This window comes from Corvus hawaiiensis, chromosome 26 (genome assembly GCF_020740725.1).
Source record: "Corvus hawaiiensis isolate bCorHaw1 chromosome 26, bCorHaw1.pri.cur, whole genome shotgun sequence".
Lineage (NCBI taxonomy): Eukaryota > Metazoa > Chordata > Aves > Passeriformes > Corvidae > Corvus > Corvus hawaiiensis.
This window is the reverse complement of record NC_063238.1, coordinates 24,042,724-24,056,168: the sequence shown is the minus strand read 5'-3', so window position 1 is coordinate 24,056,168 and position 13,445 is coordinate 24,042,724. Positions and strand designations below refer to the sequence as shown.

Here is a 13,445-nt window from a genome sequence, read left to right as displayed (position 1 = left end):
AAAGTGCATTCATAAACAATTAAAAAGGATTCACAGATATTAAACATGCTACAAACATCAAAATAAGAGTAACATCTATGGAACAGGTGATGCAGAGTTATAGACACTTAATTTTCTTTGTTAACTACACAAGGCCTGGACATTAACTCAGTATTTAGATGACTCCTTTAGGGATCTGAATTTTTAATGTAAAGGGAAATCTTCATAGAGCCATTCAATATAATTTTGCATGGAAGGGACTTCTGGAGGTTATCTGGTTCAAGCAGGGCCAACTTCAAATTTGGATTAAGTTGCTCAGTTACATCATTTGATGATAAAACTAGAAGATTTTGCTAAATGCAGCTTGATACTTGTATGGGAAAAATAACTGGGAGCCATTCTGGCCTAATAAGCCAGTTAAGCCATAATGCAAGTGCCAAAGAAAATGAAATGGACTTCAGAAATACCATACTTGTAAGAGCTATGGCTATATTTCAGTTGTTCTCAAGAAAACACTACTGAGCAACATCTAAGTCTTTTTTTTCTGAAAACTGAGGTGAACCATGCTCTTACAGCTCTTGTATCTGACAAGAAGTGCTATATCAGTAAGTCTTACTACACCATGCTTTGCTCATGTTTGCAGTCCAAATAAAGAATATGCGCCAGAGTGCCTCAAAAGTCAGCGCAGAGCTATTTCACCTCAAACTAATGGAAAATTAAAAGACGTTCACCTTAACACAGGTAAACACACAGCTCATGCACAACACTTATTTTGCAGAGTGCTATTTCACAGAATACGTATCATAAGTTAACTTGTTGGGGTAAGGCAACTAAAATGTGCCAGGACACCACAAGTGCAGTGGAGTCAGAGGGTGTTGGCACTACAGTGGAGCGAGTTCCTCAGCACATACTTTTCAAAGGTATGAGCATTACCACCACGAGCTTGTAGGGACTAGCACAAAAAAACAGGCAGCCTTCAGAAACAGCTGTGACGTGGCCTGCTTGTTCTTTTAATGTGTCACGATAAAAGTAATTTGGTCTGGGGTGGTGGTTTTACTGCCTTAGCTACCCCAAAGGGCAAGAAAAGAAAATGGGGGGAAGTAGGGAAAGAAAGAAGTTAATGAAACAGTTCAGCCAGAATAATGATGATAAGACAAGAGGCAGAGACAAGATTCTGGAAGAGCTGCTTGGACAAAATACACTTGACCTCAAATAATACCAGGCCTCAGTGGAAACTGCAGCATTTGAAAATCTACAGGCACTGCAGTGATTAGGACCACTTGGGGACTGATTCCCTGATCACCCAGTTCAATCGCCCCCAAAATCTCCAAATGTTCTCTACAAGTAACCCCACTTTGGTTTCACCCCCCTCTCTGCCCCTTCTCATTCCTGCCATTCAATGGTTTGGTTCCCTCAGGCGGTCAAAACAAGATAGACTTTGTCTGCTTTGGTCTTGCCGACTCCTTTGACTGGAATCTGTGCAGATGACTGCATGTGTAAACTGCACGTGGGAGGGGAGAAGCGCTTGATGTCTAGACACTGCCACTGACTTCAACTTCAGGCTCCTTGGCAGCAAGTACGTGCTCTTCCTCTGCTAAAATCTCCCAAGCATGTGGATAGGACAGCTGAGGCTGAAATGAGCTTGCAAATACTTTAGATGGGATGAACGGTAAACAAGTCTCTCAGGATAGCACACCAGAGCTTGCTTCTCCCTCACTGCTGACACTGACAAGACTCAAACTCTAGGGGTGTAGGAGTGCTGCACACTCCTTTGCAGTCACCACAGTGATGACATCTTCACTCTTGAGCTGCAATCCCACACCAATTAGCTAACATAACTGTTCCTGGATCAAAGACTGGATCAGCCTTTGAAAGAATAAAGGGAACAGACACTCTGCCATGCCTGAGGAGGTGCAGACCTTGGCATCCCAACTGCAGAAGGTGGTACACCACTAAATATACATGCAAGGGGCAGCTCTTCTGTGTAACTACTGAGAACCATTCTGTTGGGGTCCCTCCCCTGCCGTGTAGCCCTGGGAGAGGGGCCCTGAGGGCACAGACACGGGGCTTCTCTGCCCCTGCTCAGCCTCGTTCCCATTGGTTGGTTTGTGTTCCCTGCGCGGGCAGAAGGACCCTTGGTCCCGTGACTGGAACAGTTCCTGGGCAGAGCTCCGGCCATGCGGCTGGAGAAATAAACATCTCTCTGAAACAGCTATCAAGAATCTGTCTGTCCATATATATTTCCTTTCCACGGGACTCCTGGTTTGATATATGCGTGTTGCAGGATCCCCACTGCAACAAATGGTGGAGAATTGTGAGCAGAACGATCCCCGATCCCTAAGCGACTGATTTGTGTGAGTAAACCCTGGAAACTTTGGATTCCTCTTCTTGGTTTTGCTTTGCTATTCCGTATCTAAACTATGGAGGAACCGTGGGAAGACTCTTGGCTCTCAGAGCCGCATATGGACATTTATCTTAAACTTAAAATGATTCTTGAACAACAATTTGTAAATTTTAGCTTGATTCAAGCTCAAAAAGATCTGAAACACTTCCTGGCATGGTTGTTTAAGAACTTTTTCTATGTTTCTTGGGATTTAATTCTTACCAAGGGCTTTTGGAAAACCGTTTGGACACAGTTAATACTGGAGTCAAAATATATGCCGATGGAAGAATATTTTCGTGAATATTATTTAGTTACCGAGACTGTTGAGCAATGTCAGCTGTGTCCTGGTGAAGGGAAGCCTGGCGCAGGGTCCGTGCGGCCCAGGCCACGTGCGCCGAGCGCTCTGCGAGCAGCAGCGAGGCAGTTCCCGCGCGCGGGCGGAGCCACGCGAGCCGCACCATTCCTTCCGCATGATCCCTATCCAGCACCATAGACCCCATAGTCCTAGCAGGAATGAGCCAATGCTAGAAACTGTGGTACAAGCCTTGCAGCCATTGCCAATATATTCCACCATATTCCTGCGCAAGGCACAGAGCTTTCCAGATCTGAAATCCTCCCTGAAATATCTGGAGATCTTCTTACACTCACCAATGTCAAGGACTCTCTGTTTAGCTGTGTGCTGCCGGGAATGCCAGTACTTCCAATATTTCAGCTGTTCATCTCTGTTTTTATCCTCACTGAAAACAACCATGACCACACTCTATGAAAAACAACACCAAAGTCATGTTAGTTAAAATAATTAATAGTCAGGAACACAAAAACTAAAATATCCCATATGCCTCTAATTCTGATCCAGTCACCACCCTCTCCCAATACTTTGGTCGTAGAAGATTGAAGGGTTTTAATCAGTCCAATATTACAACATACATAAAGACTCAGGGCAGCAGAAATGTAATTGTAAAATAATGCAAGGCCCAGGATTATGTTCTTGATAGTCCAAATCAAATTTAATCATATTCTTAGTTTTTAAAAGTCATCTTCTCTGGCTAAAGGCAGGACATTTTCAGTTTAGCATACACAGTCCAAATACCCTTCTTGGGAACAGGACTCTTGCATACATGTATTTAAAAAATTCAGTGTAACTATTTACTGAGTTTTGCTGAGGTTTTCAATTCATGTTCTGAATTCCCTTTGTTAAATTGTGATTCAAAGGAAACAGATTGAATTTTTATGCAAAATTTTACACAAGCAATATAGGCTTTTTGAAAAAGCCCTGCTGTCGGCAAGCAAAACAACACAAAACAATGAAAGAATGATCATATCAGTTAAAATTAAGTGCAAACAAATCACAGAGAACAAAAACTTCACTTTTAAATATCCTGTTCTTTCTTTAACTCTGAGACATTAAGCACAAAAAAACCACCATCAAGATGTTTTATAAGCTGAGAAGCTGGATCACAATAGATTCATGATCTGCGTCCCTCCACACAAGTCACCAGCATAACCCTTCATGTACTCTGTGACCTTCTACATTCCACCTATAAAAGCTGAACACCATCACCACATCTTCCATGTCTAGCTAGCCTCTCCATGGACACGAGGCAGCACACACTGTGGAGGAGTCCTGAGTAATGCCTGTATGTACTGGGTGGACATCAGGCGTGTGTGGCTGGCCAGCTGATGCACTAACCAGCGCTAGCCATGCAGACTAGCTTTTCCACCAAGGACAGCACTAACGCTTTTCCTCTATGAGCCACTTACAGGGAACTTGTAGAGGTTTAATACCATCAAAACCTCTTGCCCCTCTATTTGCTTTGGATGGAACTGGCAATAAATTCAACAGTCACTTGAGTAGGGCCCTGGCAAACAGAACATGATTGTGGAAAGCTGCACATGGTTTCACAATCTTCTGTCAACTACATCCTCCAGAAGGATGTGGTCTCAACTCTCCTTTGTAATTTCCACCCTTCTGCTGCCACAGCTTCAAAACTCATGTGGCAGTGCACTAAACCAGGCATATGAGGACTGGTTTTCAGTCAGACCAGTGAGCTCCTGACTCCAGTTTCAGCTCTACAATTGCTAGAGCTGGAAGCACAAAATGGGAAGTAACGGGTGGCAGGGAAAGACATTGTGTAGCAACAGAGCAGTCTCACATCAGATTCAGCCAACAGCCTTGTATCCTCAGGAAACCAGGCTAAAAATTAACTGCTAATTCAGGTTTCCAAATCATTGCTTCTGTTTATGAAGAGTCTCTCTAAACTTAATGTATGATAGTGGCATACAGGTTGTTGTCTCCTTCTCTGCTCACATTGACTTTCATTGGTTCCTTCGACTAAAGTCACAACATTTTTTGAAGTACTTCATGTATTTGGATGCAAACACTTTTGCAGCCTCATACATATGCAGCCCTGCCAGCTTCAGGGTAAAATTTACAGGGCTCATTGTTCATTCCAAGGTTACTGGGTTAGGATTTGTTAACTCAAAAATATTACCAAGGAAATCAGGAGGCCTATTCACCAGGTAGATGTTGCTGAGTACACAAACTACAGTTCTACACATAGAATCTAAAATGCAAATCATTCATTTTATTACACTTCTGGGTGAATATCAAGTGAAAGCTCACACACAATGAAAATAATTTACAATTTATGTCACAAAGGATGGATTCAACTTTTCACGTTTTCTCTGAAATGCATTGGAAAGCAGCTTATGAAGTGCACCAGTGAGTGAAGATGGACTACACAGTAGGTGTGGCAGATCTTGGACTTCTTTGCTTTAATCACAGCAATAAGTTCACCAGTGTCAAGTGTAGTATCTGTGTAATCACCATTCTGCCAAACCATAAACTGAGGCAGATATGTATATCATTAACTCATAAGATCACACTCTGAAAAAACTGGACAGCAAAACATTTGTTACCACCATCAATAGGGTTCTCTCCCACCTTTACAGTGAGCATGAGAATAAGCTTGCTCTGTCCTTCCTCCAAGAAAAAAAAAAAAAATTAAAAGCCAATCAAACACAACCACATCAATCTGCAGAGCTCCATTCCCACCTAGGAAAGAAATGGGACTATACCCTGACTTTGCTGATGGGGTGCCGGAAGCATTTGTTGTCACCCGTCTCACTCAGGGTGATGGCATAGAACTGTCCTTTGTTCAAGTAGGTCATGGGTCCTTCCCCTTGCTTTTGACGCAGAGACTTGGTAGCTTCTAGCGTATACTGAAAAGTGCTGCTGAAAAGACAAGGAGAGAAATATGCACAAAATCCATATCACTTTCTCCTTTTCTCTTTTATTATGCAATTATTGCATTGTATAAGGCATAAGAAGCTAATAACAAAATTCCAGGAAAATGTCACATGGCAATTTAAAATTGCAGTTTTCTTTTTTCGGCTTCATCAGGTCCCACAGTCAAGCATAAAACTATCTGGACTGTAAGTCTCTTGGATCCAAGGCTAGATCTGTACTTCCTCTGAAAGGAACCATTATGAAGTATAAGACTCTGTACCCCACAATGACAGTGCCAACTATCAGAAGGGGATTCAGTATGATTTGAAAGAAATCATCAGCTCCACAGACATTTAAACTTAGAAGTGTTGCAGAAAGAGAAATAAATAAATAATAATTTTTAAAAATTCCCAACCAGAATAAAATGTGTTGCAAAAGACGGACACAGAGAACGGAAAGTCCAACTCCTACTTTCAGCACAGTTCAAAGAAGGAATATAAAGAGAAGGGACAATAAGTTTATTTCTTTAAAGACAACATGCAAATCAAGGTTTTCATAAGCTTTCTTTTCAAAATTAGTCAGACTGAATGAAGTGCCTACATTTAGCTCTATCTTCAATCAAGTAATCTCCCTTTAGAAAAATATCAGGGAAAAACAGTTTGCTCTTGTGTTGAAATTTTAGATCTTAAAAAGACCCTCCTTTCACAGAAGAACTTTCCAATTTCAAAGCAGTTCCCAAACCATGAAAAGTTAAGGCACCATTAACTAGTGAACTGTTAGCTGAGCCTCTTCAGCCACCTCCTCCAGTAATGGGCTTGAACAATAATCCACTAAAAATGATGCCTGCAGCTCCTCACATTCTCTTAAATGAAAATAATGTTGATCTTGCAAAAAAAAAAAAAAAAAAAAAAAACCAACAAAATAAAAAACACCAAATCTTTTTCCAAACTGCACAGGAACCTTAAAGCAAGGAGTCCTCATGAACTGGAGATACGGTGGAAGTATTTTCACAAAGGTCCTAATTCAGCAAAGTATTTAAGCAGTGCTGGAGCAGAACAAAAAGGAGGATATATGTTGGTCCAAAACAACAGCGTATCCTTGACTTTATAATTCAAGAAAATACTCTGGATCATCATAGTACTGCCATAGCAATATAGAAATAAAGGGAAAACAAAAAATATTTTAACTATCCAAGGGGGAAAAAACCTACAACAAAATACATAAATAATAATTATATTTAAATCCCCACTTGAAGAAAAGGTAGAAAAACCCAACAGATCCAGTCTTTCCATCCAAAAGAAGTTTCAGATAGTTTAGTATCAATTATTCAGTTTAGTAGCAATCATTCAATCAAATGAAGACAACGTCTAAGTGTTTCTTAGCTTATAAATTGAAATCCAGCCATTTTTCTAGTTGCTTAGAAGTTACAAATCAAAGCAAAACTAAGATAAAAAGCAAACACTCATCTATACCTATCCAACCCACCGATGACAGCACTGGTGCTTCCGCACCATCAGCTGCTGCCACCATGAAGACTCTTGCATGCAGAGGGAAGGCAGCACAAAGGCACGCCATCCCCTTCGCTGTGGCATGTGCTGGCCCAGCCCCTCCGTCCCATGTGCAAGGGGAACAGAGGCACTGCCACCACTGGCAAGTGTGGACCTGTCTGAGTGGACTGGAGGAGCTACACCACCGGTGCTGCAGACCCAGCATCCACCCTGCTGCACCACTTGTCCTACGGATAGACCACCCATTACAGGTAGGGGCACAGCCTTGATTTAGTGTCACACAAAGGGACTGGAGGTTGTGTGCTCAAGAACACTTCATGACACATCAAAGCACACTGAGTGCCCTGGGAGACGTGCCTTAAAACCTCAAACCAGGCAGAAGAACTAACGAGGATATGTGCTGAGAAGGGCTTAGAATGATCAAAGTCAGACACACACAATGCCTTAACAGAACTGCCTACAATCTGCCACAGGCTGGTCTTCTGTTTCCTGGCATTCTGTATGTTTCAGTCAAAAAATGTAAATCCCAGACACATTGCACTTGGCCAGTTTTGGAGCCTCTCTGCAGTACCATTTGAGAGTTTTCTTCTTGTTTCCAGTGGGCAATCAAAGCATGGCCTAGACCAGAAGGATTACTCTCACTCTTAAAACTTATTGCAGTCACTTGTATTATTATCATACTATTCTGAACCTCACCATGAGTCTCAACTAAACCCCTGCGTAGTCACTAAGGGATCTTCTAGCAGACTTCTGACTACTTTCATATTCACCACTTCTTTTTTCAATCTGAAATTCTTATTTCTGAGCCTTCCACTTCCAGGTAAACTAAATACATCTTTTCTGGGAGTTTTCTTAATGTACATTCAAAAGTTTCATTCTTAACGTGACCTGGACCATAGCACAAAATACTTAAATGTGTGAGAATTGTTAACACCACCAATGCTTCAGGATTCAATTTTACAAATGTTCAGTGTAGTAAGTGAGCAGCCTTTGCTAAATATCTGTTTCATACCTTCTGCCTATATAATGACTCAGTTCTGAGCTCACTGCAGTTAATGATTGTTTTAACATTCTTCAGAAAAAATATCAAGCTGTAAGGAACCTTCGCCACAGTCGCAGTCATTTGCCTAATCCACGAAAACTACGTAGGCATGTTCCTGTTTCTAAAGTGAGAGTAATCTCTCAGATATAAACAGAACCATTCCCAAGCATGAAATGAAGCATCAGCTTTAAAAACTTTAGTCCCTTTATCTAGTCTTTACTAGATAAAGGGACTCTGCAGTGTTTGTCCATGCTACATACACATTTTTCTGTGCTTAGGAAGAACAGTATTCTTTTCAAACTTCAATTTTTGAAGCTTTTTCTTGAAGCTTTTCAACTGGACATTTGACTTGTGCATTCTGCCATCCTGAAAAGATTTTTCATGACCTGGCTGTCAAAGCTATGCTCTTTTATCTGGGGAACCTCTCAACAGTTTTCATCTTGAGTATCTCAGGAAGGCTTCAGAGGAGTTAATAATTTAAAACAATGCTGAGCAAAGGCAATAGGTGAAGATATAAACTGGCCAAATCCAAGAGCTAACATGAGCAAGAGAATAAGAGGAGACTGGTGCTTGGCAGCACCAAGGGAGCCCTGCAGGTACCCCTGGGTGAAGAAAGGAAGGGTAGGAAGAGGACGCAGGCAGCTACTCCTCAGTACATTCCTGCCTGATGCCAGTGAACACATTGCAAAGCTTATGCCATACCTTGTTTGTTCATAAATATATTCTTCAGCCCCCACTGACACACTCCGATACTTCTGAAAAATAAGACCAATTAAACACTGTTTGATACAATCAAAAGGCAAATACCAAAAAAAGTGTAACTATGTTTATCTAAAGACAACACAAAAGAAACCATCAACAAATTAAAACTCAAAATACCTAAAAACTCGAGTGAATATTAATATGCTAGTTGCATTTTATATGAAGGTTAGAAGTTGTCATTGTAAAAAACACTCAATTTACTTACCTAACCTCAAATAATTTGTTTATACTATAAAGAACTAACAAACTAAGCACAGCTAATCAAGAAAATGAAAGAGATGAGAACGGTATATTCATATAATTGTTAAAATTGTATCCAAAGAATACAGTACGTGATTGACCAAAGTGTTCACTTCCACAGTGATCTATAAAAAATCAGCACTCCTTCAGCATAACCAACTAAGTCACTCCACAAATGTTTTGAAACCATTTCTAAATATGGATTTATAATGCTTCTAAGTACTAGAGCAAATCCAAGCCCAGTCATTCTCACTACCACTTAGGAAATACTTTGCAAGCACTTAGGAAAACTAGTAAGAACTGCTGCATTCCTACTTCTAAATACTAATTTAGCCTAAGTTTCTTTTGGTATGTTTTGACATTTTACCTTATGGTCTCCCCACACCTGCTGCATCAAGCTGTGCCTAAACAACAGTAGCTGGAGAAGCAGTCAGAGCACAGCCAGGCAAAGCACATCCTGGGGTTTGGGCAGTTGAGAAAAAACAAAGGGACAGGCTCAGTGCCGAGTGAGGCTGCAGCATGGTGGCAAAGCTCTTCCTGCTCCCATGCCACATGCATGTGAACAGCTGGGGTTAGAAGGACACCAACAGTGGCACACGCCCCACCTAACAACTACGGCTGGGGACCTAAAGTTAATTGTTTAGTGTCCCTTGTAGAGTTAATAGGGGAGGTGGAGATGGAGGGGAGTCAGTGCACCTAGAAAACCACTCCGCCTACTTTTGGCAAGCAGATTTGAACTGATTCTTTCTCCACAGACTGCATAGAAAGCCTAGATGACAAGTAGTGCACCCTGTTATTAACCAATAATTTTAAAAACATGTAACAATATATTACCATTTTCACAAAATTACTATAACACAGAATTTGGGATGCAAAGCCAACATATAGATGTCAAGTTCCTTTTTACGTCCAAATTTAACAAGTTTGGATGTTTGACAGCTCTCTGCACAGAGCAGATGAACTGTTTGGGAACCTCTCAGCAGCGTGTCCCAGAAAAAATCAGTGTAATGGAATCACTCTGCTACAGCACCCTAGGGAAAGCCATGAGAATGGTACCAGAAGAGCCATTTACCAGTAACAATTGAAAATAGCTGAAATAATGTGATTTGATAACGCAGAGCAGTGTCTCCAATCCGAGGTTCGATCCTACTGATTTTACAATGGGAAGCTAGATGTCTTCATTATTTATTCATTTAGTTGACCTACATGTGTTGTATATCTGAAAACAGATTTCACCTCCAGACATCCTGGATCTACGCTGCTCAGGGAGAAAATTTATTTTTCTATAATACATGTCCACAAACACACAGTAAATTTCTCATACACTCAATCAGGGCAGCTCAGCCTTAATGTAGCTGCCTTATACTCTTGCTATGTTTACAATTTTGTGGAGTTGGGAGGAGAAAAACCCTAAGGCAGCTTTACCATCTAATATCTCTAATTATTTGCAGAGTACTGTCAACTTTAAATAATCTTTACCTTTCCACATTTCCAGCTTGTTTGCATTATTCTGCAGCAGGCAAAAGCAGCCAGAGGGTACTCACCATACTAAAGCTGACTGTAAAATTCCTTTGACTCAGTAAAACTGTAAAATAGTTAGACAGAGCTCTCCTTATCTTTCTTCTCCTCATTCCTGTACATATACATGCTGTTGTTCTTTGCCTCTTGAATTCTCTATCCACTCTATTAGTCTAATTCTGCCACTTTTTCTCACTTGCCTGTGTTGCAGAATAGAGCTTAGTGCAACAAACAGCTTCTGAATAAATTACTGGGGTTTATCCAGCAGCAGAGGCTGTTGCTACTCATTTGCGCTTCCAAAAGAACATCTAGAATTTCCCTGTTACAAAGTGGTCCCTATTTCTTACTGTTACAAAGAGGTCTGAAGGCAGATCTTGTTAATGGTAAATAAACCTTCTTTCAGAATGACAACTATCTTCTACTTGACACAATATCTCCAAAGACAAAAATCAATATTTATTATTCTCAGAATTTTCAATAAACATCTTTAAAATTGTCTTCTGAAATGCCTCATGATGCTCCCCTATAATCAGAGCACAGCCTGACAGGAATACAGCAAGGAGTAGAAATTAATTTGTTGAACAAGCATCACTGTTCTTCTAATGGCTCTTGTGGACAGCTCAAATCTCCTTATCTTGTTTACAAGCTCAAATACCCTAATCTTGTTTACAGCTTTTTATTGAGTTCTTAGATGCTAATTTGAGGTGAAAAACTTACTTCTGTTCCTCCATCTTTGAAGGTGTCACTGTAGGTACTGTCAGGAGTACTGCGCTGGTCATCTTTGAGATAATTTGTGTGGGGAGCAATGTTGGACACTTCATATGGTTCAAAGATAACTCCTCGGTGTTCCTCGTTTTCTCCTCTTGCATAGTGTGTTTGTGGGGTCATAAAAACAGGTGTGAATTCTTCTGCTTTAACCACAGTCACTGCGGTCCCTGTGATGGGCGTTGAGCTCCCAGACACATTTGTGTTGTATTCCCTTTTGGACGACTCCAAAGGATCTTGGTTCAAGGAGAGATTAACTGGCACTGTCTTCAGGACTTGCACACGGTTCTCTCCCCCACTCAAGTTATTCTGAGCTTCCGTGGTATTAAGACAATTTCTGTGAGACAAAACCAAAAAATGTTATGAACTGTCCTGAGAGAGGAAATCTCCTCCTTAAATAGTTTAAGGGTCTTAGATGTCAGGGAAGGAGATTTTTCAGTTCTGATAAGCCACTGCCATAAAAAGTAATACATTAACAAATACTAGGCAAAAGAAGTTGTGAGGCAAGCAGAGAGGTCCAGTGCTCTTTAACAAAGGGGGAAACAGAACACATTTGATTTGACTTGTTACAATAAATTCTGGGTATCCAGGGTTGCTCTTGCCTTAGCTTATAATTTGGATGCAAAAATCAATCCAGCAGTGTAACAGCCTTTAGACACAAAATAAGAATAAAGTGTAAGGTAAGGTATGGATTACTCACAGTAGATATTTTGCACATGAAATAGGCAGAATATCAACAGCAAAAATCATACGCTGATGGCATGTTCTTTCAGGCTGCTGACAGGCCACTACTGTTTGCTTAACTCTGGTACCAATGCTCTTTTAAAAGAGCAAACCCAGGAATCCCATTGTAGCAGAGTAGATCAGTAACTATAGTGGCTGCAAGGTAACCTCAGCAGCATTCCCACATTTACCCACAGTTGCTGTTGAAAGCAATCTGATTGCTGATAGTAGTGCACTGACATAAAATTGTTAACTCATAAAACTTTTAGTAGGTATAACATTGCTTTGTTTTCAACCAGGAAAAATGCTCTGACACTACAGTTCCTCTCTCCTGGCTTTCCACTGAAGGCCAGTTTTGTCAATCACACTCAATTTAGGAATTTCTCTGGTGTTTGTAGAAGAAAAACTATCCCTCAAAAAAAATTTCATAGCCTATTTTGAAACAGTAAATTTATACTACTACCTATTGAAACACTCACCTTGTGAGCAGCTAGCGGAGACCATCTAAGGCTGTCACAAATTAGCTACATTGAAATAAACCTTGTGTGGCTCATCTGCATCATAATTTTATACGGAGATACCTTCCAGTATGTAAAAACTTCATTCTTTCTACAAAAATATGCACTCTTTATTGTTTGCAAGTCTTAATAGTAGGAGGCAGCTTCTTTTGACTCAAGTCACTTTTAGCCTACAGAGAAAAGCTGAAATCTGAGAGGAGCGAGAAAAACATTCTAAGCAAATAATTTTAAGAGAGATACTTTATTTGCTGGGCAGACCCTAAGTTATGTTAAATAAGACACTATAAATGAGGTTACTGAGGTCAAACTACTCACTTTTTGCCCTACAACAAGAAAACAAAGAAAAACAGCCAATAGCCAACTGTCAATATAATCTGATTTTACTAATCTCAGCAGCAGCAGCAAAACAACACCACCAAATACAAACAGATAGCGAAACTCTGCTACTTTGCAAACTGCATGTTTGAGAATACTATCCATTTTTTCTAATCAATTAAAAGTAAAAAGGAGTAAAATGTGCGTCCCAAAACAGCTTTCATTCTTTCAACTTTTGAAAGAAAACCATAAACCCCTCAGGCTATCACAGTTCCTTCAGTTCACAACTGATCAACACTTTCAGTAGCTGGGTGTATGATTTTGAATAATACCGTACCTTTTATCTTGGTCTTCTTGATTATCACTCACTTTGTTAACAGACAACAGCCTTTTATCTCTGGGAACCTGAGAACAACACCAGGCATGGGGTCAGGTAAATGCAACTGTCAGGCATTTGCAGCTT

At 40.5% G+C, this 13,445-nt stretch overlaps 1 protein-coding gene across 6 annotated transcripts in view; it reads right to left on the bottom strand.

Moving 5' to 3' along the window:
* The window catches only part of GRHL2 (grainyhead like transcription factor 2), a 67,783-nt gene that overhangs the window by 38,433 nt on the left and 15,905 nt on the right, over positions 1–13,445 (bottom strand). For 4 of the 6 annotated variants that reach the window (XM_048286898.1, XM_048286900.1, XM_048286901.1 and 1 more), the window contains exons 3-7: positions 13,320–13,387; positions 11,379–11,763; positions 8,844–8,896; positions 5,441–5,597; positions 3,011–3,122 (exon numbers count right to left, since the gene is read on the bottom strand). In XM_048286898.1, the coding sequence (XP_048142855.1) occupies positions 3,011–3,122; positions 5,441–5,597; positions 8,844–8,896; positions 11,379–11,763; positions 13,320–13,387 (775 nt within the window). The remainder of the gene's footprint in view (positions 1–3,010; positions 3,123–5,440; positions 5,598–8,843; positions 8,897–11,378; positions 11,764–13,319; positions 13,388–13,445) is intronic. The other 2 variants (XM_048286899.1, XM_048286904.1) reach the window with 2 other exon arrangements.